General features: G+C 53.4%; 2 protein-coding genes and 6 non-coding genes across 8 annotated transcripts; 6 read left to right on the top strand and 2 right to left on the bottom strand.

Moving 5' to 3' along the window:
* LOC130572120 (U5 spliceosomal RNA) lies at nucleotides 1-95 on the bottom strand. The gene has a single exon (XR_008965173.1). It is a non-coding gene; the product is annotated as a U5 spliceosomal RNA (small nuclear RNA).
* Nucleotides 96-691: 596 nt separating this feature from the next.
* RPS8 (ribosomal protein S8) lies at nucleotides 692-5442 on the top strand. The gene is made up of 6 exons (XM_057390606.1): nucleotides 692-773; nucleotides 1609-1715; nucleotides 2083-2182; nucleotides 3503-3678; nucleotides 4624-4753; nucleotides 5280-5442. Exons 1-6 carry the CDS (start codon nucleotides 770-772, stop codon nucleotides 5387-5389), a joined length of 627 nt encoding a protein of 208 aa, XP_057246589.1. The 5' UTR covers nucleotides 692-769; the 3' UTR covers nucleotides 5390-5442.
* On the top strand, nucleotides 1453-1537 carry LOC130572121 (small nucleolar RNA SNORD55/SNORD39). The gene has a single exon (XR_008965174.1). It is a non-coding gene; the product is annotated as a small nucleolar RNA SNORD55/SNORD39 (small nucleolar RNA).
* Nucleotides 1897-2000, top strand: LOC130572116 (small nucleolar RNA SNORD46). The gene has a single exon (XR_008965169.1). It is a non-coding gene; the product is annotated as a small nucleolar RNA SNORD46 (small nucleolar RNA).
* LOC130572114 (small nucleolar RNA SNORD38) lies at nucleotides 3934-4006 on the top strand. The gene has a single exon (XR_008965167.1). It is a non-coding gene; the product is annotated as a small nucleolar RNA SNORD38 (small nucleolar RNA).
* Nucleotides 4999-5070, top strand: LOC130572115 (small nucleolar RNA SNORD38). The gene has a single exon (XR_008965168.1). It is a non-coding gene; the product is annotated as a small nucleolar RNA SNORD38 (small nucleolar RNA).
* A 581-nt stretch (nucleotides 5443-6023) lies between the features above and the next one.
* Nucleotides 6024-6153, top strand: LOC130572117 (small nucleolar RNA SNORA35). The gene has a single exon (XR_008965170.1). It is a non-coding gene; the product is annotated as a small nucleolar RNA SNORA35 (small nucleolar RNA).
* Nucleotides 6154-9726: 3573 nt separating this feature from the next.
* LOC130589308 (toll-like receptor 3) lies at nucleotides 9727-11470 on the bottom strand. Its single transcript, XM_057390605.1, has 2 exons — nucleotides 11416-11470; nucleotides 9727-11134 (listed from the first exon to the last, which is right to left on the bottom strand). The coding sequence occupies exons 1-2, from the start codon at nucleotides 11432-11434 to the stop codon at nucleotides 9927-9929; spliced, it is 1227 nt and encodes a 408-aa protein (XP_057246588.1). The 5' UTR covers nucleotides 11435-11470; the 3' UTR covers nucleotides 9727-9926.
* Between the last annotated feature and the right edge of the window lie 42 nt (nucleotides 11471-11512).

Raw genomic sequence — 11512 nt, 5'->3', positions numbered from 1 at the left:
TCAAAAAATTCATTGACACTCGTGCCTGTTCCTCTCCACGGAAATCTTTAGTAAAAGGCGAAAGATTTATACGATCTGAAGAGAAACCAGAGTATGCAGAACAGTGCTCCCGCGCAATACTACACCACAGCCATTCCACCCTAGGACACGGCGACTTGGAGGCATTTGAATTCTCTCTCAGACCACCCCAGCCTGTTCCCGTAGCAGTGATTAAAGTGTTTCCAGCCCGCACCCGAACGCAGCAGACCCGGGAGCAGCGGCGGAAAGCGGGACCGGTGCCACGCCGCCGGCGCGCGATGTATGCTGGGTAGGGAAACAAATCTGAATAATAATGAAGGCTATGCYAATGAAGCCAGCGGTGCGCAGCGGGCATGCAAATAAATCAGTATACTAATGTGGATATGATAATGAGGATCTTAGGACCCGCAGCCCGTGTGCGGGAGGGCTGTGGCGCTCTCTCGGCCGCGTCTCGGGACGCCGCGTCTTGCGCCCTGCTCGAARGCGTTCGCGCGGTGACCCGCGGGGCAGGGAGGAGGGGTCTGCGGCAAGCGGACCCCCTTACAATGGCCGGTCCGTGCCGGGCCGGCGGGCAGATGGGCTCCCGCGGGCCGCCGCCCTTGCCCGCTTCCCCCTCTCAGCGTCCCCGCGTCGCCAGGCAACGGCGCGCGCTTCGCGCTAGCGGCGTGGTGACGTCACCGCATCGCGAGAGCTTTGCCCGCCAAGCCGCCCCGCGAACTTCCGCCCCGCCTCTTTGCGCCGGTGCCGCACCATGGGTGAGTGGAGGGACCGTGGGTCTGCCGACATCCGCTGCCATCCGCCGGCCTCGCCGCTGCATCCGCCCCGAGCCCTCACCGGGAGGCAGCGGGGACTGCTGCCGGCCTGCACCGTCCGCCATCGGGGGTGGCTGCTATAGTGCCGAGCCGCTGGCGGGGGTAGGGTGAGCGGGCCCAATATGGCGGCTGGTGGATGATGCGGGCGGGCGGCCTCGTCTCSCCGTGGTTTGATTTCCTGCAGATCCCGAGCACTGGGTTCGCTCYCGGTGTCTGCTGCAGATGAGCAGATGCGGGTGAGGTGGAATAGCATTGAGTAGATCCAGCAGGAGGGGTGGGGGTGGCATTGTGGAGCACTGAGCAGGTTGGCCCTGCAGGAGGTGGYGTGTTCTGAAGAGCTGATCCACGTTGGGGACCCAAAGGCTGAGTTGATTTGGGGTGTCTCTCGTAGGGGCTCAGCGGACAGGTGGGATGGGGGTCCCTTCCTATAGCGGACCTACCACATCCTGCCAGTAGCATAGGATGACTGCTGTAGTGTGCCTGTCAGATCAGCATCGGGTGCTTTCCAGAGAGTGCCCAGCACACGAGGTACGTTGGGCGGCAGCTTCCCACAAAGGACATGGAAGAGCGTGTCTATCTGCTTTGTACCGCTCTGCTGGAGGGGATGTGTTCAAGGCAGATCTGAGTTTCAATGATGAAGCTTCTCTAACTGCTGCATAAGGCTGAGAGCACTGTGCGGATACCAACCTTGGAGAACTGAGGACTCAGAACTGTGCCCTGCTGCTGCAGCCAGGTGGGCTCGTGCCACCCTCTGACARTGCTGCTGCTCTCCATTCAGGTATCTCCAGGGACAACTGGCATAAGCGTCGCAAGACTGGGGGCAAGAGGAAGCCCTACCATAAGAAGAGGAAGTATGAGTTGGGGCGACCTCCCGCCAACACTAAGGTTAGTGATTGAGGGAAAGTGGTCAGAATCGTGTTTCCAACAAGAGTTGCTGCTCTTGTGCTGTTARAGGTTTAAATACCTGCTGTTTGGTGTGGGGTTGTATATCTGAGGGTGCATCTGTAAAAGATGGTACCTGCYCCTGCACCATGGAAAGCAGTGATACATTTTTGCAGCAAGAGGCAATTGGAGTGATGAAKCTTTCACCTTAGGTAGATGCAACAGACCGTTCTGGTCAATTATTGCATCCGCCGATGCTGGGGTTTGTCATAGTTACACTGACCACATTGCCTTCGAGGTTAGGACTGTGCTGGGCTCCTGTGAGAGCCATGCAGCGTTCAGCACTATTGATGTTTGTTTCTGCCTGCAGATTGGCCCACGCCGGATTCATACTGTGAGGGTTCGTGGAGGAAATAAGAAGTACCGRGCCCTTCGGTTGGATGTTGGCAACTTCTCCTGGGGGTCAGAATGTAAGCACGTGGTGAGCCTGATGCGTGGAGGGGAAGCCTGTGCTGCAGAGTAGAGGGATGCAAGCATGGATTTGTGGGCTTGGATTGAACATTCTGGAGCTTGCCGCTGAAGCAGCATGCATGGTGATGATGTTAACTTTGACCTTATGTGGCCTTAGGGGACTTGGATTTCCACTAAGTTCACAGTGATAGGAGTGTCATAGTTACACTGAGTGACATGCTTACCTTAACTTTTTGTGAGGGAGGGGGACTGAAGAGGGGCAGAAACCCTAAATATGAGTAGTTCTTCAAAAATGTTAATTTTGTTCATCAGTGAATATGATTACTAAAAGTTACATGATTTTGTGCAACAAAGGTGCTGAGAATGTTTGTGAGAAGGCCTGATYCTAGGACAGCCTTACATTAGCATGTGCAATTTATTTCATATTCCTGCTTTGCTAAGCAAAAGTGGGAAGCCCAGAAGCAAGAGGGGAATCTGTTACATTTCCCCTCAGCAAAGTGGATTTTCTTTAATTTCAAACAAAATTTGAGGCTGGGCCCTGCAGTCAGTGTTACTGAGTAGGATGGTAAAACAGCAGTAAAGAAGGTGGGGTGTTAGTAACGTGTGTAGTGTGAGAGGACGGGATGTGCTTCCAGCCACCTCAGAGCATTCTCCACAGTGAAAAGTGCCATTACAGTCAGTATTGCACATGTGAAGAGGCTGAGCACAGCTTGCAATAAGGATGGGATACATGAGTGACAGGAGAAAACCCTTCTCGTTCAAGACTTTTGAGTATGGACGGCTGTTTTCATGTCAGGTGACTGCTAAAGTCAAGTTTATTAACTAAGACTGCATGCTTCTGGTGGGTATTGAACAGTAAAACACCAGCTTCCGCTCTCAATTTACTCTAAATCTTCATCCTATAGAAACGACTTCTGAAACGTGTTGCACAGCAATCCAGATCAGTGTGGCTTAAATTCAGTAATTCTAGGAAGTGCATGCAGCATTGAGCCTTGTGTGCAGTGTTAGTTGGCATCTGTTGATCTTGCAGAAAATTTATTTTCTAGAATTGCTTAGATATTTTTGAGTTCCAACGAGGCCATTGTTGCTGTTTTTTTGTGTAGGAGGGATTTAATTTCCAGGTGTAGATTTCTGTTCTTACAACAGAAAGTTTTACTGATAGATGCATCTTTCAGTTAAATTTAATTCAGTGTCAGATAATCTGGAGGACACYAGATGGGGGAGTGTGAGGTGGTGTAAAGGGTATATGTGAGATGTGTGARCTGTACACTCAGGTGTCTGATCCCTGTAGGTCTGAACTCATGCTCTTCTTTTGAAAGGCTGCACTCGMAAGACCAGAATCATTGATGTTGTGTACAACGCATCCAACAACGAGCTGGTGCGGACAAAGACCCTGGTGAAGAACTGCATTGTGCTCATTGACAGCACCCCGTACCGGCAGTGGTACGAGGCCCACTATGCCCTGCCCCTTGGACGCAAGAAGGGCGCCAAACTGGTACGTCTGGGGTTGTCCTTTTGGCTCCTGGCAGAGCAGAGTCTGCCCTGCCAGAGGCAGTTACCCATCCTGAACAGACAGTCCCTGCCAGAAGAGGGTTGGGTACCCAGCAGTGCTGGTATTGGTTATCCGGGCTGTGTTCACATCGGTTCCCAGGATAAGTGTGTCTCTGTTAATGGAGTGCTCAGTACCAGGACCTCTCTCCCTGAGGTTACACCCATTTGTGCACAAGGACCTGCCTGTCGAGATCTTTGTCTTCTAATGATGATACCTTTGTCCAGTTCTGCTACTGAAGGGAGAGCGATGACAATTTAGGATGCTGAGGAAGACTTAGCAGGTTGGGTTCTTGTGCTGGGCAGTGATTSCTTTGGTGAGAAGTTTGGGGATTGCTAATTGAACTTCAGCGTGTTTTTAAGTGTCTTGAAACTATACTGAGCCATTAATTTAAGAATCAAGCCTCAGACTGCTAGAAGGTATTTAAAACCCCATGTTAGCATTTAGGTTAACCCTTGCATTAAAAGCAAAGCACTTCTTACTTGATTATTGTGTAGTGCAGAAACGGGGAGAGCTTGTAACTTGTCTGCCTGGACTTGCACCACACCCAAGAGCTCTCATTATGTCTGCAGAGGGAAAGAGCATTCACTGCWTTTTGTAGGAGGATTGATTCACCAGGGAAACCTTTGCAGTTTCAATGACTAGAGAACAGCCTTCTCTATGGCTTTGTGCTCAGTTGTCAGCAGTAATTCTGGTTAGCAGTGTTGCATTTCTTGGTCTCAAAAGTGAAATGCAGTACCTGGTTCTGTGAGATCAAAGTATCTGTACCTCAGCCAGGTATGACTTGGAAAACAGTACAGTGCTGAGAATACAAGGGTCTCCTTCATGGTGGTAGAAAAYACCTGTGTTAAATTTGTTTAACAATTCTTTTCCTTTTGGTCTTGGGTTTAGACTCCTGAAGAGGAGGAAATACTGAACAAGAAGCGTTCAAAGAARATCCAGAAAAAGTATGATGAGAGAAAGAAGAATGCCAAAATAGCAAGTATTCTTGAGGAGCAGTTCCAGCAAGGAAAACTACTTGGTGAGTCCCTTGCAGCATTAATGTAACTTGTTCTTTTATCTTCTCCAGAGATACCCCATTTGTGGCTGGATGGGGAAATCTGCCTAGCCAGGYTCCTGCAGTTGATTATTCTTTTTCGGGCTTTGAGGAAAAAAAAAGAGATTTARTATTTGCAAAATGAGCAAGTGTATGTGAGAAAATTGGGTTGCAGGCATCTAAGAGGTTTGATGTTTCAAGCTTTGGCAAATAGTTGTGTGTTCTGAAGTCTTCTGGTGATGAGACCTTTGTCCAGTTCTGCTACTGAACCCGAGCGATGACAGTTTGGAGATCTGAGGAGGACTTCATTAGAGACTGCAGCAGGGCAGCTTCCAGAAGGAGTGCAGCACCCTCAGGAAGGGGTGCTGACATAGGCATATGCACTGGTGATTGTTACTGAAGAGCTGCTCATCCATGCAGCTGCAGAGAGGCTGCGTGCAGTGTTTGTTCTTTGGTCTRTGCACTGGGGTGGGGAATTGCCAAGCTTTAACTGGATGATTTCTCCTTACAGCCTGCATTGCCTCCAGACCTGGACAGTGTGGCCGAGCTGATGGCTACGTGTTGGAAGGGAAGGAATTAGAGTTCTACTTGAGGAAGATCAAGGCCAGAAAAGGCAAATGAATAAAAGCKATTGCCCTGAGAGAACGAATAAAACCAAGAGTCTCCCATAGTAACAGGTTGTGTGCTCATTTTTGTGTGCTCATTTGTGTATGGGGGTTGGAGGGGGCTTGGGTATCTCTGTCTGCCTTGTAAAATATTAAAGATGGATCTGTAGGAATCCCTGAGCCCTTTAATGTCCTCAGGCAAAACTTGACCATRCATATGCTCAACTAAAACATCTCCCTGGGTTCTGAGACAGTGACTTAAAGGACCAAGTGTGTGTGAAAAAGTTGGAAGAAGTGGAGAATGTCCAGTATTGGAAACCTCTGGACAGGAGGAACATGCAAAGAATTCTGCCTTCCTGGAAGCTTCTGAGGTCAGCCTGGGCACACATCCCCCTGTTCTGTGCCAAGTCAGCATGTGCAGCACTTGGGGTGTTGGAGAGGTCCGTGGGGAAATCGSCTGTTAAGTCTTGACTGAAAACTTGGCTGTTAGATCCTCAGCCTCTGCAGCTGGTAACTCATGCCTCTGCCTTTCATATTACATGAGCTCMCATCCCCTGGTTCAGGCCAGCAGCCCCTTTCTCTGTTGCTTGGTGTTTCCTGCCTGGTTGTGTAATTCCCTGCAGGGTCCAGTATCCTGTAACCAAACTCAGTGGCACTGCTCAGTTACCAGCTGGTCTTTCCCTGACCTCCTTGGTCTCATTCCAGTGCAAGATCAATTCCTTCTAGCAGAAGGGCCAGGCTCACATCATGGTCTGTCCCTTTCGAAAGCTGGATACAAGCTCCAGCTTTCTGACCTGTCACTTGTATTGGAAATGGAAATTTGTGGTGAATAAAACCTCTTCTGGATGTTTTGGGCTTGTGATACTCATTGAGGCTCCTATCTTAAGGAAATTGAATCTGCACATTGTTGCCTGTTCTGGTATTGGGGGGAAGTCAGGAGCCCATCTGAGTGGTCCTGGGCAGTGGGGCAGGCCAGGTTTGCACACTTTGTGCCTGTGTCAGGTGAATACACAGCACACTTCGTCCAATTTGCATTTTCGCAAAACCSTCGGTCATCCATTGGATCACTGGTGCAGGTCAGGCTTCCTGCAGCCCCAGCATCACAATCAATAGCTCTGAACTGAAGAATCTGGCCCATAATCATCTTGCCCCAAGCAGAGTTGTGGCAAGACCCAAGTCACGCTTTAAAAATGCAACTGTGCCCCCAAGTAGCTTGGTTTGGGGGGAGGGGTTTAAATTTTTTTCATGTGATGCTGTGCGGTGTTTACCAGGTGTAACAGCAGGAGGTGCCCTGGGGAGTGTAGGTTCATCCTGCATTGCTGGCAGGGAGCTGAGGATGAGTCAGTGCCAGACTATGCACTGGAGAATGGTACCTGTTCTCGATGGCCGACAGCGGGTTGTGCCATGGGTGTGCACTGGCACTGCCTCRCAGATTGGGTCTGTGCTCACGGGCRCTGCRARCAGAGCCGTGCCCAGCTGGGTGCCACTGCAGTTCAGGACTCCCTCCCTGGCAGTGGGACCTGGGCTGGGTGAGTTGTTTGCACAAGCACATTCCTTCTCCATAGTGATCTGGTGTAAACTTTCCCTGCTCTCCAGCAACGCCTGCTTTCCAGAGAGGTGGGGTGGAGGCGATAAGGGCATTTGGCAGGGATGTGTCATGGCTGCGTCCTCTGAGTGTGTTTCTTCTCTCTCATCCTTCATAGAGTGCAAACAGCATTCAGGGTGTTTCTGGGAAACTTTGTACTGATTGAGAAGGGCAGGCTTGCAGAGCAAATGCTGACTTGATGTCAGAGCAGATTATAAATGTCCCCATTGATGGGCAGGATTATGGCTCATTAATGCACTCTGCTTACAGTTACTGCTCTGAGAAACACGGCTGCCAAGGGCAGCTGCCCATGGCAATGAATGYGGCACCTGGAGCTGTGCTGGAGGTGTGACATGGGAACGGGACAGTGGCAGCTGGCCAGGGWTGTGTGGCACTCCCAGGGTGGCACAGGCTGAGGGATGCACAGCCCTATGGATGGCACAGGGGTTTACCTGCCTGGGAGAGTGCAAACCTGCCACGCACTGAGCCAGGATGGGATGGGCAGGGGCTGGAGTTAAGCACAGCTCTAACCTGGCTAGACTTAGCAAGTGTGAAAGCCTGGCCTAAGARCCTTACCCACTTTTCCTGATTAAGTGCAGGGTTTGAATTTAAAAAGAGCTGCTTTCATAGGATGATCAGCTGGCTGCATAACCCAGGTGAAGTCACTTTTTTTTTGTCCTGCTCCTTGCTGTTGAGTGGCTCTCTCAGTTCCATGCAGAATTAACTTCGGGGTATTTTCACAGGACATGATMTAACCCAGGATATTACCTCGTGGTTACATTTTAATAGGTCCAGACGTGATCTGGAAGGCAGTGTAGGAGAAGCAGGGCTGTCTTGTTGAGGGAATTCGGTACTTTAAAAGAAGGGGGACTTGCAGGAAAGGGAGTTCTTTTTTAGCTAACACTCTGAGGGAGAACACGTGTGCTGGGGCTGTCACAGGCAGAGAACAGGGAACACCGGGTTGGTCACATCTCCCTGCCACCTGTAGCAAATGGAGATTTGGGTGGGGGCTGCAGGTACCAGAGCAGGGGCTGGACAAGACCCAGTGGGGTGATTTGGGTCATTCCCCTTTGCCGCCATGGCATCTGAATTTAGGCTTCATGAGAAGGAGGGGAAAGGACAGGATGTTACATCATTCCCCTCAGCCCTGGGAACGGGACTSTAAGGAATATGAGCAGAGGGGGCACCCAGTGAAGGGCTGCGGGTATTTCTGGAGCACAGATGAAAAATACAGCTGTTGTTTGCCCTAGTCAGAGTCTGCAGCCAAGGGCTGGGCTGCAGCCCCTGGAGACAGCTGCTGACCCTGCCTGTCCTGCATTTGCCCTGTAGCTGCTACTGGTCTCTCTGGGGGGATTTGGGGATGGCATGAGCCAGGGTACACCGCGATACCCTGGCTGCAGTATCTGGCAGAGGGTGATGGAGGGATATTAAAAGCTGGGATACTTTCCCAGGGCCCAGGAGGAAGCGGGGAAGGAAAAATTCTAGTTGGCTATAGAACAGTGGGAAACATCCATGAATGACAGGAGACATAAAGAGAAATCACCCCATCCTTGTCCCCAACCCAGGTAGAGCTGGGACTGAGCAGAGCTMAGACTGAGCAGTCCCACCATGGGCTGCTGGAAGCCACACTGCATTCTGCAGGAAACACCACTTCCTTTGCCGGCCGGAGCGCTGCGTCCTGCCCTGCCCAGCTCCCTCCCTTCCTGCCTGGGCACCAGGCCCAGCACAGCTCCAGAGCAGACGGGGTGGTCAATGTGGCTTCCAGCCTGGAGAATGTCCCCCTGGGCATGGGGAGCAGGACTCAACGATGCCTCCTCATCCCCAGGGGTGCTGGAACATCATGGGTGACACTTGCTGGGGCTGCCTGTGTTGCACAGTGATTTACAGCACCCCCAGCCTTTTCCCTGCTCCCAGAAGCCCCACAAATTCCTGCTTTGTTCAGGAACAACAGCGTTTACAGCAGGCTGACACCTTCTCCACCCGTGTTGTAAATCCTGATGCAAGACAAAGGCTGTGCTGGCCTTCAGCCAGTGCCCAGATCTGCTCTACCAGGGTGACAAAGCAGCTCCAGGGATGCTGGGCAAGACCCACACTGGGCATCACCCAGGGCATGGGCGGGTAGATGGGATAGGAGTGAAGTCCAYCATCCCTGCACTCCCCACATCCCACTGGTTGGCTCCCCGCTACCCCAAACCACACAGACAGGGATGGAGCCACACTGCCAGGAGTAAAATGATTTATTTCTTGCTGAGCTGTGTCCTAAAGGGCTGGGTAGCACAATCAGGCACGGGAAGCTGCAAGGGACCCYCTCTGATGCTGCCCTGTGTGTGTGCACATTTCACACACCYACTCAYGCAAGTGTGCACACACTCCATGAARCAGCACGTGTGCATTGACTGTTCCAAGTCCYTGTGCCACAGTGGGGTGTGGGGACAGGCAGCTGGCAGAGCCACCTCAGGCTTCCCCTGACAAGCCCAGGGCACCCTGTCCAAATGTGATACCCCCTGTAGACCACACAGGCAGGGCCAGCCTCATTTTATGTCTCCAGACCCTGTCCTCTGGTGGCTGGAGAGCAGCAGATCTGTGCCGATAGCATCGGGCTCCAGCGAGGGAGGAAGCTCTGGTCAGTGGGTCTGGCACACACAGCATTGTCACTTAATCCCCAAAACCAGCCCCCAYCTTCCCTCCATGTCCTTCCTCAGGCATGGAGAGCCCACATATCCTCAGACACCGCCAGCCTGTGGCAGGGTCCCCAAAGCCTGAAGCACCCTTGCACCCCTGCCAAGCTGCAGCAAGCGAGGGGTTCACATGGTAGGGGTTCACAGGGAAAGCGATGGGTATTTGGTGTTGCAGCTTTGCAAACWGCCACAGCAAGACAACTCATGCCTCTCCTGCTCTGCCAGCTTTCACTCGTGCCCAGCCCCTGCCATCCTGCTGGTGTGTCCCAGACACAGCCCAAGTCCTGGCATCAGTGCAGGTCAATGGTCTCATACTCCAGGTTGTCTGAGTCGTCCAGCTCGATCCCAGGTACCAGGTTGTAATAGCTGGTTGACTGACTCATGTACATCTTCTCCCGGTCAGCAGAGTCCTTCAGGACTTCACTCACACTGACAGTGTCCACCTCTGGCTCACTGCCCAGCTCCTCTGCCCGTGGTGCTGGGGTGCCCGGCTGCCCTTCGTGGGCTGGCAGCTGAGAACTGCTGGGGGATCCCACCTGTATCTCCACCTCCTCATAGAGATCTCTGCCACTCTCCAGTGGATCCACGAAGGGCTGCAGCACAACCTGTTTCCCCAGCAGCACTTTCTTCTCAGTCTTGGAGGGAGCAGCAGGCAGCTCGTAGGGGATGTAGTGGTGMGGCTCTGCAGACACCGGCACATTGCTCCTCTCTGCCATGGCGCGGTGGCTCCTGGACCTGCTSTGAAAGCTGTAGTTGGTCTTTTTCTTCTGCCGGCAGAAGCACCAAGTGACGCTGGCGAGGATGAGGAGAGGGGGCAGGCAGATGAAGAGGGCGGTGAGGCTGTGTGAGCGGCACAGCTCATCCTGGCGGATGCTCCAGAGGCCCAGGCCGTGGTAGTGCTCTGGTGTGTGGCAGAGAACCTCAGCGGTCTGGTTGGACCAACCCTCCAGACTGGTGAGCAGAGCACAGCTGCAGTCCCAGCTGTTATTGGAGAGCTGAAGCTGGAGCAGAGAAGGCTTCAGAAGGCTGTCAGGAAGGGAGGTGAGGGCATTGAAACCCAGGTAGACCTCCTGGACCTGGGAAGATGCTTTCAGGAAGGAGCTGGGTAGCTCCTGAAGCTGGTTGCTGTCCAGATAAAGGACCCTCAAATTAGGGGCATCTTCCAGAAAGTTTCCAGGGAGACTTTCCAGCAGGTTGTGACTTAAATGTAAGATCTCCAAGGCGGGAGGAACTCCCTGTGCGTTGCTGATGGCCGTGATGCCACAGTGTGAGAGGTAGAGCTCCCGCAGCCCCCGCACCCCCACCAGTGCGCCCCAGTCCAAGTGTGTGATGTTGGAGCTGGTGAAGTTGAGGCAGCAGCTCTCAGGGAGMGGAGCCTCCCGGAAAGCCTGGTAGTCCATGGGCTCTGAGCAGTTGCAGATTGGCGCTGCTGGGTCGAGGGCAAGACCGGCAGCGAGCAGGAGGCTGCTCCAGAGGGACGCGGTGCCCAGCCCGGCACCTGTGGGGAGAGCAGAGGGACGGTGACTCCTTGTTCGACCTGTCCTCCCGCTTCCCTTGCTCCAGCCTTCCCGGCGGGGCAGAGTGAACCCCACTCCTCCTCCCCACCAGAAAAGGAGCCGGTTGCTGCAGATCTTCCCGGAACCGTCCCCCAGTGCCACCGTCCCCCGCCAGCCCGGGGCTACTTCTCCCGCGACGTCCCGCCGCTCCGGCCGGGTGCCCGCGGGCAGCGAGCGACCCCCGGAGCTATGCCCGTGCCCCCCGGTGCCCCGCCGGCCTCACCTGCCGCCGTTCGCCCCATCCTCCGGGGCCGCTCCCCGTCCCGCAGCGCTCCCGCCGGGCGCGGCCGCCGGCTCCGCCTCGCCGCGGGGCGGCCCCG

The sequence above is a fragment of the Malurus melanocephalus genome, unplaced genomic scaffold, assembly GCF_030028575.1.
Source record: "Malurus melanocephalus ecotype Western Australia unplaced genomic scaffold, MMel_1.1 scaffold_28, whole genome shotgun sequence".
In the NCBI taxonomy this organism is placed as follows: domain Eukaryota; kingdom Metazoa; phylum Chordata; class Aves; order Passeriformes; family Maluridae; genus Malurus; species Malurus melanocephalus.
Note: the sequence above shows the minus strand (reverse complement) of the source record. Positions and strands in the feature narration are given on the sequence as shown.